Below are 13,563 nucleotides of genomic sequence, written 5' to 3'. Positions count from 1 at the left end.
AGACAACCGGTAATGTATGGATACTAATCAAATTCTTCAATCATGGGGGGCATTTTTCAACATCTATTCTAGGGAAATGTTTGTGAATATTTCATGCATGAATAGATGTGAGTGATATCTCTTCTATCCAAGATGCAGTATATATGTCTTGTAGCATATTCAGTGCAATAGTACCTGCCAATCAAGTGTGTTTTTATGTCTTTTAAAAGACAACCCAGAGACGTGTGAAGGGAAATAGTCTCAAATGTTGTATTCCCTGGGTCAAGCAGGTTCTTAAACTGTAATTTCAAAGAGACATATTAAAAATGGCATGACTGGAATCCTGTTTTAGCCATAATGAATAGTTCTCAGTAAAGCTTATATTAAGGGTTATGTTCATATTGGGTATGATTGTTGTAATATAGGAATTGTGTACACTTCGATGGGAGAACAGATTTCCAGCATGTGTTTGTATAATGATCATGTGCTGAAGAGCTCTTCCTCCATCAAATTAAAATAACGTGTTCCGTTTTTTCACTCCTCAGCTTGAAGACACTATAAGCCTGGTGAAGAGGATAGAAAAGACTGGTGTTGCTGCCATTGCAGTCCATGGAAGGTAAATATGTTTGTGTGGAAAGAATTATTATTACTGTTGTTATTTGTTGGCAGGTAGAGAGAAATAAACTAGGGCTAGCAAATTTACTTCACCTTGTCTAGTTCAGCTGCAAGGAGGTGGTTCTGATTTCAATGACAGCAGCTGGGTGCTTAGTACTTTCTACATTAGGCTTCTTATTCAGGAGCGTAAACAGAGATTTAGCAGCTTAAATTTATGCTTCTGTTTTTCTAAAATCTTATCCTTGGTAAAACCAAATAGAAGGCAAAAATTATCTAACATTAAGGAATTAAATAGTTGCATGCTAGATTTTAATTCTCAGGTGTGTGAGGTGTACAGCTGTGCACCCTAAACATTAGCTGCTTCACCTGCACAGGGAACCAAAATAGCAATATTTTTCAAGATGTGTTTCATGTGACGCAGGTTTACACCTTGCATATGAACGTAAACTGAGACTGACTAGGTTTGTCACTGCAGGACTGGAATTGTCTGCTAAGAGTTTACTTATGCACAATTTCTACTAGAAATCTTTGATCTTGTCTTTTTCTTTCTGTGTTGCAAAGGAAGAAGGAGGAGAGGCCTCAACATCCTGTCCACTGTGAAGTGATCAAAGCCATCTGTGAGGCAGTCTCTGTTCCTGTAATAGCAAAGTAAGTTAGGTGGTCATTTTAAGGTATCCATGTCTAGCAGTAGACATTATGCCAAGGAAATCTAACTGAGCAAGAAGGGATTAAGTGCAGGAAACTAAGGGTCTCCTTATATAGGGCAAATGAGATAATTACATCTGTTGTCAAATCACAAGGTTAGAGTGTGGCTTTGGTATTCGAAGTTGGCGGTCTGAAATGTCACTGTCTTTGTTTTAATGCAAAAAGGGCTCCTTAATTATTATGCTATGAACACCACTAGTATTTGTCATGACATGGCCCAGTCCTCCTCCTTTCTGGGCAGACACCAGCGTTTTGTTTTGAATCCAATGGCTGAATTCTATGTGCTTCTAGGTAATCTGGGTAGTGACTGATTACTGTTCCTAGCTCTGGGTTTCTCAGGCACTCTCACTGGTACAGACTTCTCCCTGGGCAACAGGACCCCGCTCTCTGATGGCCTCGGCCCTGAAACCAGTGCCACAGCCTTCCAAAGCCCCCTGTTGCCGAGATATATTTCCCCAAAGTACACTTGGCTGTGGGAGCTCTGGTTTCTTATCAAAATGTTGGGTAACTTTCCTATATGTCAAAATTGACAGTAGCTCTTCATTTAAGGGGACCCTGAAGAATTTTTATGACTCGTTTTAGTCCACCTTCAAAGTGAGTTAGTGTTCTGTTACAGTTAGAAAATTGTTGGGAGGGGAAAACAGGATTTTAAATTATTTTTAGCTTACAAAAGGAGCTAGATTGATAATGTTAGAAAATTATGTTTTCTAGCCATAGAACATGGAACAGCATAGCTAGAGGCAGCTAGAGGCAGATCACGCTTTTACTCACTGTTCCCCCGCCCATTTGCCTCAGACTTGAGCCTATGCTCATTCAATGTTAGTCCTTTCTACTACAATTACCAACAAGGGATACCAGGTTTGGAGATGCACCTGATCCACTGGGAATTGAACTGAGATCTTCAAATTCTTTTTTGACAGGACACCAAACAGCATTCTCTTCCCAGATCAGCTGACTTTTAAAACCTATTGTGTAGCTAATGAAGGTGGCACATACAAAATCAGCGCTTGTCTCCTTTAGGGAAACGAAGCCAATTTATGCTTATTGGGGAGTGTCTTGAGTTAAGGAGAATTGTTCACTTGAAACTGGATTGGTACCACCAAACTCATTTTACAGAGGCTGCCTACCAATCAGTCATCAGATGCTAATAACTTTTGGTCACTACTGGCCTGGTCTGACTTTGGAAGACTTTCATATCCCATTACTAATAATCCTTTAAGCCAGTGATGGGACACAGGTTGCCCACCACTGCTCTAAGCCATCCATTCTCCCAGAGTGGTGCTGATTTCCTAAATAGATTATACCAACAATGAATAACATGACAGTCCATAAACCTTCTGTATTATCATGCGTGCCCAGCTCTATTAATGCGCAGAATACACTGTTTTCTGCATCCGATGAAGTGAGCTGTAGCTCACGAAAGCTTATGCTCTAATAAATTTGTTAGTCTCTAAGGTGCCACAAGTACTCCTTTTCTTTTTGCGAATACAGACTAACACGGCTGCTACTCTGAAACCTGTTTTCTGCATGGTGGTGTCATGTTAATCATTGTTAATCATAACAGAGATGTTTGTTTTCAGTGGAGGATCCCATGACTTCATCAAAGAATTTACTGACATTGAAACCTTCCAACAAGCAGCAGGTGCTTCATCGGTAATGATAGCTCGTGCTGCCATGTGGAACCCATCCATCTTCAGAAGAAAAGGCCTTTGTCCCTTGAGGGAAGTCATGCAAGAATACATCAAATACGTACGTTTGGGAAGATTTTACCTGTAATTAACATAGTTTAGAGATTTTAACACAAGTTTGTGTAGGGTGTCTTTAATTCCTCATTGTTTTTCAATTAGTAAATCTCTTGTAATATTTTTGTGTATTGCATAAGATGAAAACTATTACAGTTTTTACCAACTTTTCAGTGACTACATCATTGAATTTTTGTCTAGTATACAGTCTTACCTTAAGTAAATCTTTTTTGTTTTGTTTTGTTACATACTGTGCTTGCCTATTCTCATTCTTGATGCCGAGGTTTTAGAAAGATTTCTCAGGCTTTTGGGATGCTCTCAAAAATCTCTGCATTTATGTAGAACTAATGCCAAGAGTGCCAATGTTGTGATTGCTACAACAGTGAATGTGATATTGAATGGAGTAGGAATAGAAAGATGAGTTCTGTCTAGGAAGGCTGCAGAGTTTCACAGTTTTCTAAAGCCATTTAAACTCTATAGAATTATTTTCCTCTTCTAGAAAATGTTAGGGTTTTTTCAAATGGCAGAAAAGCACAGAGAAGGTTGTTCAGTCAGCTGTCTCATTATAGTGCAATAGGTGGGCCATCTACCATTTTATTGACAGAGATGCTGTGAAGGAGCAGAGAGACGGCTGCCAGGCACAGCAGGGGTTAAAGAAAACCTGTGGGTTCAGCTAGACCTGCCCCTTATACCTGCAGCCAATGCCAGTCCTGGAAGGGGGAGAAAAGAAGGGAGCCTGGCTCAGTCAGGGGCTGACTGGCAAAGAGGCAGAAGCTCTCTGTGTGTCTGTCTGAAGGCAGAGACAGACTGCCTGACTGCCAACATAGCCATTGGAAGCAAGTAAGTCTTCCGCTGCCAAGGGGAATCTACCGCCAAGCCCCAACTGTGGGGGAACTGGACTAGCAGGGCCACGCCCCGAACTAAAGGACTTGTATAGGGAGACACCAGATCCTGAGTCCCCCCACCTCATGGCTGAGAGCAAGATCCATCTCCCCTATCTAGGAGTGTGAGTGGCCCAGGACTTTGAGCCAGGACCTGAGGGAAAGGAGGGCAGGTCCCCTCCTCCATCCCCTAACCAATGATCTAGCCACTAGGGTGCCCGGCCACTGAAAGCCCTATCACAGATGCATATTTTTAAAAAAAAAACAGATTAAAAGAATAGGACTTCAGAGTCTTACTTTTTTTCTTATTCAATTTTGTAACCATCATGAAAAAACTACATGCTAAAAATCTAGAAAAGTTCAATTTAAAATAAGTTTAAGGCCTAAAATGCATCATCACCTTGATCAATCAGTCCTTCAGCCCTTGTATAGATTGCTCCTATCACAACACGTCTTTCATTCTGCTCGTATCCTGGCCTTCCTTCTCCTTGTGCCGCCATGTCTTTTCACAATAAAATCTTTTCGTCTCTTTGGAGGTTGACCGAGTGGTTGTTTTGGTTCCTGTGGGTAACACTCAGCGACAGCTGCAGTCCACTGATTATCAGTGAGCCTCGCTGTATTCAAGGCCTATCGCATTTTACTATGCCTGCTCTCAGTGACGACATCCTGCCCTCCACTCTGCTGTCTGATCATTTCATTGGGGACTCGGTTGTGGATTGAAATTCCCAGAATTCTTCTTTCCATCACCATCTCCATGACAGACAGTTGCTGCTCTGCTGTCAGTGCCCATGTTTTGCTGCTGTACAACATTGCTGGCAGTAGTTGAGCTGAAGGTATTGTGTGAAAATACTGCCAACTACAGAAAATACTGCGAGAACTTAACACAAAAAGCAGCCAAGTTGGACTGAAAATTAAATGCTCCAAAACCAAATGTATGCGGTCTGATACCTTGCCAAAAGCCCAAATAACAATCAAGAGAGAACAAATAGAAGAATTTGAGCAATATGTCTGTCTATCAAGGATGTCCTTCAAGAAAAAAATCACCAAGGCAACATGCGCCAGCCTCTTCAAGTCAACCATACTGCCTGCAATGTTGTATGGCAGTGAAAATGCATAATAAAAAAATATATTTTCAGTCCTACAAAAGGTGTGCCAATTCATTTGTGCTATTAATTCCATTGTCATTGATGTTAAATCAGAGATTAATTTGGCCCAGTCTGTTGAGTTGCCTGTGTTACGCAGTTAAATACCAAAGATTATTCCTAAAGCAGAATTTACAATACAGCTCATATTTCTGAACTATCAGAGGTGACTTGTGTCCAGATCAGCAAGACATTGTGAATGTGAATAATCCCATTGACTTCAGTTGAACTGCTTAGGTATCTTGCTGAATTGGAGACTTGGCTAACAAGGCCACATTTGCAGTAAGTGCAAGCTGTATTTATTTTTATACAAAACCTTCCCCCCTCCCGCAACCACATACAGTTTTGATCTGTTCAAATCATGAGGGTAAAATCACGGAATGGAAAAGGACAAAAATCAAATTAGTCAAACTTCCACTGCACCCAAAGGTGTACATCCATCAATTTGAGTAGTAAAGTAGTATATGTGTGAAATTCTTGTCAACTACTTTCTTGTTTTTCTCAAGTATATAAAAAGCCAATAATAAAATAATTCAGATTTTTTTCCAGAAAAAAACACCAAACCAGTTCTGGACTATGTTAATGAATGAGAGTACTGAGTAGACTTTACTTTATTGAGAACTGTATACGCTGTGCTGTACATTCCTTAAACTATTTTGAAATGTAGCCAGAAACATGTGAAAGGTTAGGTAATAGGAATAGTTCTTTCTTTAGTGTATTTTTACATATTACATATCTCTTTCCTTCAGGCAGTGAGATATGATAATCACTATACCAACACAAAGTACTGTCTGTGTCAGATGTTAAGAGAACAGTTAGAAACCACAGAGGGAAAGAAACTGCATGCTGCACAGTCAACTCAAGAAATCTGGTAAGCATATTATATAGGTAATAGGAATTGCCATACTGGATCAGACCTCAGAGTAGCAGCCATGTTAGTCTGTATCCGCAAAAAGAAAAGAAGTAAAATTTGTTAGTCTCTAAGTTGCCACAAGTTCTCCTTTTCTTTTTGTGGATCAGACCTGTGGTTCATCTAGTCCAGTATCATGTCTCCAGCAGGTGCCAGCATTTCCTCTGCTGGTACCAGAGGGATGAGCTTTCCCTTGACTCAGCTAATTCAGAGGGGATTTTTTCTGCCACTGTCATAGCATAATTCTGTGTTTGCAATATGCTGTTTTACATCTTTAAGGTAACCATTTACCTCCCTTTCTTTGGTTATCTGGTATGCTACTTCCACAGCAACGAGTGGCAGTGTTAGCCAGAATGGGCTCAATGCAACTGTATGCAATGTGTCCTTGTCTGTCTGGGCAGAAGAAAAAGGGGCTGTTGCCTCTTTAAGGACTCCCTGTAACTAGTAGCGGAAGGGGAAAGTTTATCCAGTGGAGAGGGGGAGCTCTTACAAAAACTGATTGTGTTAAATTTTGGATGCATCTAGAGAAACGAAAGGCACAGTTTATAAAAAAGAAATAATTAAACCCAGACCTTCACTGTATAAGAGCAATGTTGTGCCATTTTGAAAATATGGTCCATAGCTTTTTTGCATTTTTGTACATCTCGAAAGAGATTGACCAGGAAGCAGTTTCACAGACCTGTCTTAGCAGGTCCATAAGCCTTTGAAACAATGTTTTAAACAGTCTATTTAATCACTACATAACTGAAGAACATTTAGTTCTTTTTAAAATGAGAAAACATCTCTGGAGATAGTAATGTGATTTAACATTGCTGCCTAGTGGTGTTAATGCTAAATTGCCACCAGTAAAAGTTTTAGCATACTACAGAGTTTTCATTTTAATTGAGTGCTAGAGTGTGCACTAATATATTAAGGTCAGAAAAGAGTTTACATGGCTCAGCATATATGGACGGCCTTGTCCACTCTAAGGAACCTCCTCACTTACATAATAATTCATCCTGTATTGTTCTACTGATAACACCAACAATGGAGACCATAGTGTACACAGCACACATGCATTTTTACTATTGAGTTGCCTTACCCCACTATGAGACATGTTATGATACAGTGGTTAAAAAAATATTGAATGTTGTGTACACTACAGCTTTCATAGTTACTACCACCTGTGGGGAATTATGGATTCCAATTTTGCCAGTGCAGTTGCACCTCTGATATATCTAATGCATAAGATGTTAATCAGAAAAGGGACTGTAAAAATACCATCTTGCTCAACAGATCTGCCCTCTGCGTATTCAGATTCTTTTGACAATGTTAACTATTTTTTGTTCCTACTAGCTTTTCAGAGCTGATACAGGATTGGGAGAGAGAGTTGGGTTCTTTATTGGCTTATGCATCTGTAAAGTTGTAATTTAATTGAAATTGTGGAGTCTGTGATGGCTTCTGGCTTGGCTTTCAGATCCCAGGTTGAGTCTTTAGGTCAGCAGGTAGAGGAATGAACTTCTTTCCTGTAAACTGAGCAAACTTTGCAAGAAGTCAAGGACAGGTGATCAACGTAGAATCCCATGACTCCACACACTGTTAGTTTGCAGCATATAAATGTACCTGAACTTAGCTTTCTAAGCACATGCAACTTCTTTGAAATACATTTTTAATATTCATTTTATTAATAAAATGGTGTGTAAACACACATAAATTGACTCCTAATGCTAATAATAGAAGTAATTTTTTTAATAGTGAAGTCTTTGAAATGGGCAGTTTCTACGAAGAAACAACAGCTATTCTGGAAGCTAAGAAGGCATCATTAAAGGCCAAGACACAAGAGGAAGATGAGCAGATGGAAGACACAGATGTGATAAAAATGGCTATTAGATTTGACAAGTAAGCATGCAAAGTTAATTCTTCACCATCTTTTTGAACTTAGTTACATTTTTGTCTGATCTTTGGTATCTGACAAAACTTTTATAGGTGAAAATTGGCAGTTAAAATATTACAGCACCTTCTTGGATAAACTTTTTAAGAGGAGAGAGTCCATATTACATTTAATTAAATAGTGCAATATGTTAATTGATGATGATAAATTTCAGGCACACATAAAAGAATGTGAACATTGATCTAAACAAAGCTGTTTTGTGTGTTAAAACTTCATAGAGTTTAATTCTTTTTAATGAAATTTAATTAAGCCACAATATATTTTTCTAAATACTGTATTTTTTTTCTGCTGACACAAGGAAGGTCCAGCAGGAAATTACGAAGTGCATAGTAATAAGCAGCCTCAAAATGCTTTTCCTATTAAGAAAATATATTTTTTTAAGAAATAATGGTCAGTGATTAGTTAAGTATATCACTACTGAAACTACCTCTCCTAAACCTATGTACTGTGCAGGAGCTTGAAAGCACATTAATAATTTTTCTTTAATATGTACCAGGAATCTTCAGAAGATATCTCCAGGCATTCCCCAAGACATTAAATTGAGGAACTGTGGGAATCACAGTTTGTAAACATTCTGTTATTGATCTAAGATTGCCTAATTTTGAAGTGATCCAGCAGAATAATTTTTTTATACTTCATGTTTATCCAGTCTTTTGAGAAACCTGTCAGTCCTGTCCCAATGAATCATAGAATCAGGGTTGGAAGGGATCTCAGGAGGTCATCTAGTCCAACCCCCTGCTCAAAGCAGGACCAATCCCCAACTAAATCATCCCAGCCAGGGCTTTGTCAAGCCTTACCTTGAAAACCTCTAAGGGAGGAGATTCCACCACCTCCCTAGGTAACCCATTCCACTGCTTCACCACCCTCCTAGTGAAATAGTATTTCCTAATATCCAATCTAAATCTCCCCCACTGCAACTTGAGACCATTACTCCTCATTCTGTCATCTGCTACCACTGAGAGCAGTCTAGATCCATCCTCTTTGGAACCCCCTTTCAGGTAGTTGAAAGCAGATGTCAAATCTCTTCCGCAGACTAAACAATCTCAGTTCCTTCACCCTCTCCTCATAAGTCACGTGCTCCAGTCCCCTAATCATTTTTGTTGCCATCCGCTAGACATTTTCCAATTTTTCCACATCCTTCTTGTAGTGTGGGGCCCAAAACTGGACACACTACTCCAGATGAGGTCTCACCAATGTCGAATAGAGGGGAATGATCACATCCCTCGATCTGCTGGAAATGCCCCTACTTGTACAGCCCAAAATGCCATTAGCCTTCTTGGCAAGAAGGGCACACTGTTGACTTATATCCAGCTTCTCATTCACTGGGTCCTTTCTGCAGAACTGCTGCCTAGCCATTCGGTCCCTAGATTACTGGTTGAGTATTATCCAAGATGCCTTTCAAAGGCAGTCACTATGCTTTCAAACTCAGCAGGAGTGACTCCCAAAAGACTGAGCATGATCTCTCTACAGTATTTCTATTCTCTGCCACACTCTAGGAACCATACTCCCACTTCGATAGTAGAAGCAATGTCTTATTGAACCAATCTCACTCTTCTCTCCCTACCCTTTTTTTTCCCCCATTAATAAATTAATTCCTGGAAAAGTTTTTAAACCACTATTGGAAAATATTTATGATAATTATCAAAAAACCTGTGGTGCCGCTTGTCAGATTCAGTCCGAAACTCAATAGAATGCAGGCAATTTGGCCCAGCTTTTCTATCAGTACCTTGTCACTGCTTGTATGAGTGCACCGAGTGAAGGTGGGAGGTGGTAAATAAAGAAACAATATTTAATATTAGTTTTTAGATACCAATTTAAAGATGTATTTATTGGATATTTCCCTGAGAAAAGAGGTGGGAGACCTGTCGCTTGGGAGTTTTAAAATTAGACTGGAAACAAAAACTAGTAAACTAGTAAAAATACTATAGTAACCAATCCAACCAAACCAACTGATAGAGAGATTACTGTCTAACTTAATATAGGTCTGTTCTATAGAAATATTTTCTGTACAAATCTTTTCACTACAATTGTAGTATTATTTTGTATTTCATTTTTCTGTCTAGGCGAGAATATCCACCACAGATTACTCCCAAAATGTATCTCTTGGAATGGTGTAGGAAGGCGAAGCACCCTCAACCTGTTTATGAAACTGTGAGTCTCTGCATTTCTCAACAAAAGTACAAGGCAGATCCTTAGCTAATACATTTATGCCATAGTTTACTGAGGACTATCAGGAAACTGTGAATTGATTGGTTTGAAACAAGTTTAAAGTTTAAAAATGCTTTTTTATTTTTAAACTGGAGTTTTGTTGACACAGTTGCTAGATGCCTTGGTATGGACACACATGTAGATTATGGGGCGTTAGAACATGAAATTAGCACATTTCTACAGCATAGAAACATTTCTCTTTAGGTTTAAAATTTAACCTCCCTTAAAATCCAATGAAAATGTCCTTTATTTTTTCTGTATAAAACTAGTGATCTGTTTTAGCACTAATGATAGTGAGGAACTCAAGTATTGGGAAAGCTTCCCCCTTACAATTCTGTCTATGTATCTCAATTCTGACCTGCAATTCTTCCCACTGCCACCCCCTGGCCCATGGGTGCCTCAAATGGAAATGGTCAATTGTGAGGTAATTTTGTAATACACAAGTAGGGGATATGGATGAAACCATCAAATTTATTTATTATATTTCACTGAGCCTACATTTGAACTCATTCCTGTGTAGATGAAAGAAGTAGCGTCTTACTTCATTGGGCCACCCAGTCGTTATGTCCAGATTATAAACATTTTTAAATTCACTAATAACATTTTTTTAAAATGCCATTTTACTGTGTCCCTGAAAAAAATGTGTGCACTGCCTGTCTGAATTTTCCTTGTGTCTCTGGAAACACATGATAAATGATACTATATCTAATATTAAAAAGCTAAATGAGACATGGAATATTAGAATGCAGCAGCACTGAATTCCTAGAATTGTGTTCATTCTTGCTAATGTCATCTGGTATGTCACAAGTGTGCTTTTTCTTTTCTATCTAAGCAGCAGCAATTTTTGCAACTGCTGTGGTAGATAAACGAGAAAAACATGTTTATAAAATGAGAGAGTGAACAACTGTTACAAAAGGACATCTTAATTTCAAAATTCTAACAGTCTACTCCATGTCATAAGTGCTATGCCAGGTAGTTCATGTTTGCATGATCAGATTTCTAAATGATTAAGCAAAGGTAATGAACCCTGTAGTGGTGCGATTTGGTCCTATAATTTTTATCAGTATAAGTTTTACAAAGTTTGGATTTAGAGTCTCTTTAATATAAGAAAAACTAGACAAGTAATGAAATTGAAAGGCATCTGATTTAAAACTGATAAAAGGAAATACAATTTTTTAATACAACACAACTTTCTGTGGAATTCATTGCCGCAGGATATGATTTAAATCCAAGAGCTTAGCAGGATTCAAAAGGGTTAGATGTGAACAAGGATAATATCAACAGTTTATTAGATGGCATAAACATATATAAGAGACACACCCTCCATCTTTTACTGACTAGGGTTGGGAAAAAATTTCCAGTATGCACAGGTTATGATGTTACAGGGTTTCTTGTACTTGCCTATGTTGCGTCTCGCGATAGCTGTTAGAGATATGGATAAGTGCAATGTGCCTACTAAGCAGTTCTTGAAGCAACTCTAGTTTGGACAATAGATTCCTTGAGAATTTTGAACATGTGAGGGGAATTTTGCAGTGTGAAGGCTTGGAATGTTAATGGTATTATATGCTCCCAGAGTAAAAAGAAGACTAGGAAGGACTCTATTGTTGCTCATTTTACAAAATGCAATAAGTTACACCTGTAATTCTCTCCTTTCTCTAGGTTCAAAGACCATTAGATAAATTATTCTGTTCAGTTGTCACAGTAGCTGAACAAAAATATAGATCAACCTTATGGTAAGTCTTCTCTGATGTGTTTTGTAACTGGGCCTTAGTAAAATATTTGTTTTTGATGTACTGTTGGAAAGGCAACATGTAAACATGGAGAGGAAAAAATGCTAAGTAAATTTTACTTTATAAAGATATAATTGGAAAGGAAAAAACTTTAAAATGTATCTGTAAAGTGGGACATGATAAAATGAGACATGCCAAAGAGAGTAAGTTCCATAGCTGAGGGCTCTTCATAGCCGAAAGACTGTCTCCAATAGTAGGATCCTTAAAAGATAAATAGTATGTGAGCCCATATTTCCACTAGGACAGGCCTCAAGATGGCCTCAAATAAGGCAAAGGTCTCTAACATTAAGAGTTTTAAACTGCTACTGGAAAAAACACTTCCCCACCAATATTTGAGCTACAAGCTTTGCATGGAAACCTTTGTCAAAGTGATGCCATATTTCTTAATCTTACCCACTATTTTCATAACATTCCCTCGGTAAGCAAGGGATTTTTGAGGGAAGACTTGGCCATCTTCATGACGATAACCTTTACCCAGCAGCAAGACTTCTCTTTTTTTCAGGATGGAGAACAAGATACAATCCAGTTGGAAACTAGAGCTGAGTGAATAATTGATCAGAAGAATTTGGTTTGTTTCTAACCAAAACTGTATTTTTTTTTCCTGTTTTTCTTGCTGAAATGAAAAAACAAAAATATTTCCTTTGGGTCGGTTAACATTTGACATTTTTGAAAGTAGATGGCAATATTATCAACTTTTGCCCAGAGCAGTGACAGAACTTGCTGGATTCATAAAGCAAAAGAGAGAGTTGCATATTAGCAGCATTCTGATGATACTCATCCCAGTGTTTAGGAATATTATGTATCTATTTCTTGAACAAAGTCTTATAATGGTTCAGGCCTGGGATACTCGAGCTTATAGTGAAAATCAGATTACATTAATTTAATTGTTTTATGGCAGTGGTTCCCAAACTTGTCCCACCGTTTTTTGCAGGGAAAGCTCCTGGCAGGCCGGGCCGGTTTGTTTACCTGCTGTGTCCGCAGGTTCAGCTGATCATGGCTCCCAATGGCCGTGGTTCACTGCTCCAGGCCAATGGGAGCTTCTGGAAGCGGCGGCCAGTACATCCCTCGGCCCACGCCGCTTCCCACAGCTCCCATTGGCTGGAGCAGTGAACCACAGCCACTGGGAGCCACAATTGGCCAAACCTGTGGACACAGCAGATAAACAAACTGGCCCGGACCACCAGGGGCTTTCCCTGCACAAGCGGTGGAACAAGTTTGGGAACCGCTGTTTTATGGAATAGATTTAACAAAAATGGGTGTATATTGCAATATAGGAAACACAGTGAAACAGACATATTGTAATCAAATATATTGACTATAAAATATCTTTGTATTAGTGTAACAAGTCAGCTTTATTTCACCACACTGCCCCTCGGCATTTTGTCCTCTCATCTACACAAACTTTTCTATGTGCTTACTGAAGATCCCCTTTCCTGCTCATTCCTTCTCACTTTGAAGACAGGAGGAGTTTTTCCATTGATTAGAGTTGGAGCTAGATTGTACTCCTAGTCCAATTTAGGAATATTTACAAATCCATATTTTTATAAATGTTCTGCCTTATTGTACTGTGAATACCTTCAGTAACTCAATGAATAAATAAAATAAAATAAAGTGAAATGGTACATAAAGGCATCCAGATAGCAACTTTTTAAAATGTTTCC

General features: G+C 38.7%; 1 protein-coding gene across 6 annotated transcripts in view; it reads left to right on the top strand.

Annotated features, from left to right (window-relative positions):
• The window catches only part of DUS2 (dihydrouridine synthase 2), a 57,935-nt gene that overhangs the window by 41,591 nt on the left and 2,781 nt on the right, over positions 1 to 13,563 (top strand). For 5 of the 6 annotated variants that reach the window (XM_038367770.2, XM_038367767.2, XM_038367769.2 and 2 more), the window contains 7 exons: positions 525 to 595; positions 1,156 to 1,242; positions 2,880 to 3,048; positions 5,814 to 5,935; positions 7,709 to 7,852; positions 9,968 to 10,055; positions 11,772 to 11,845. In XM_038367770.2, the coding sequence (XP_038223698.1) occupies positions 525 to 595; positions 1,156 to 1,242; positions 2,880 to 3,048; positions 5,814 to 5,935; positions 7,709 to 7,852; positions 9,968 to 10,055; positions 11,772 to 11,845 (755 nt within the window). Of the gene's footprint in view, positions 1 to 524; positions 596 to 1,155; positions 1,243 to 2,879; positions 3,049 to 5,813; positions 5,936 to 7,708; positions 7,853 to 9,967; positions 10,056 to 11,771; positions 11,846 to 12,404; positions 12,471 to 13,563 lie in introns of all 6 variants that reach the window. The other variant, XM_043495066.1, reaches the window with a different exon arrangement.

The sequence above is a fragment of the Dermochelys coriacea genome, chromosome 12 (assembly GCF_009764565.3).
Source record: "Dermochelys coriacea isolate rDerCor1 chromosome 12, rDerCor1.pri.v4, whole genome shotgun sequence".
NCBI lineage: Eukaryota > Metazoa > Chordata > Testudines > Dermochelyidae > Dermochelys > Dermochelys coriacea.
The sequence above is the reverse complement of the archived record's forward strand: the minus strand, read 5'-3'. Positions and strand labels throughout refer to the sequence as shown.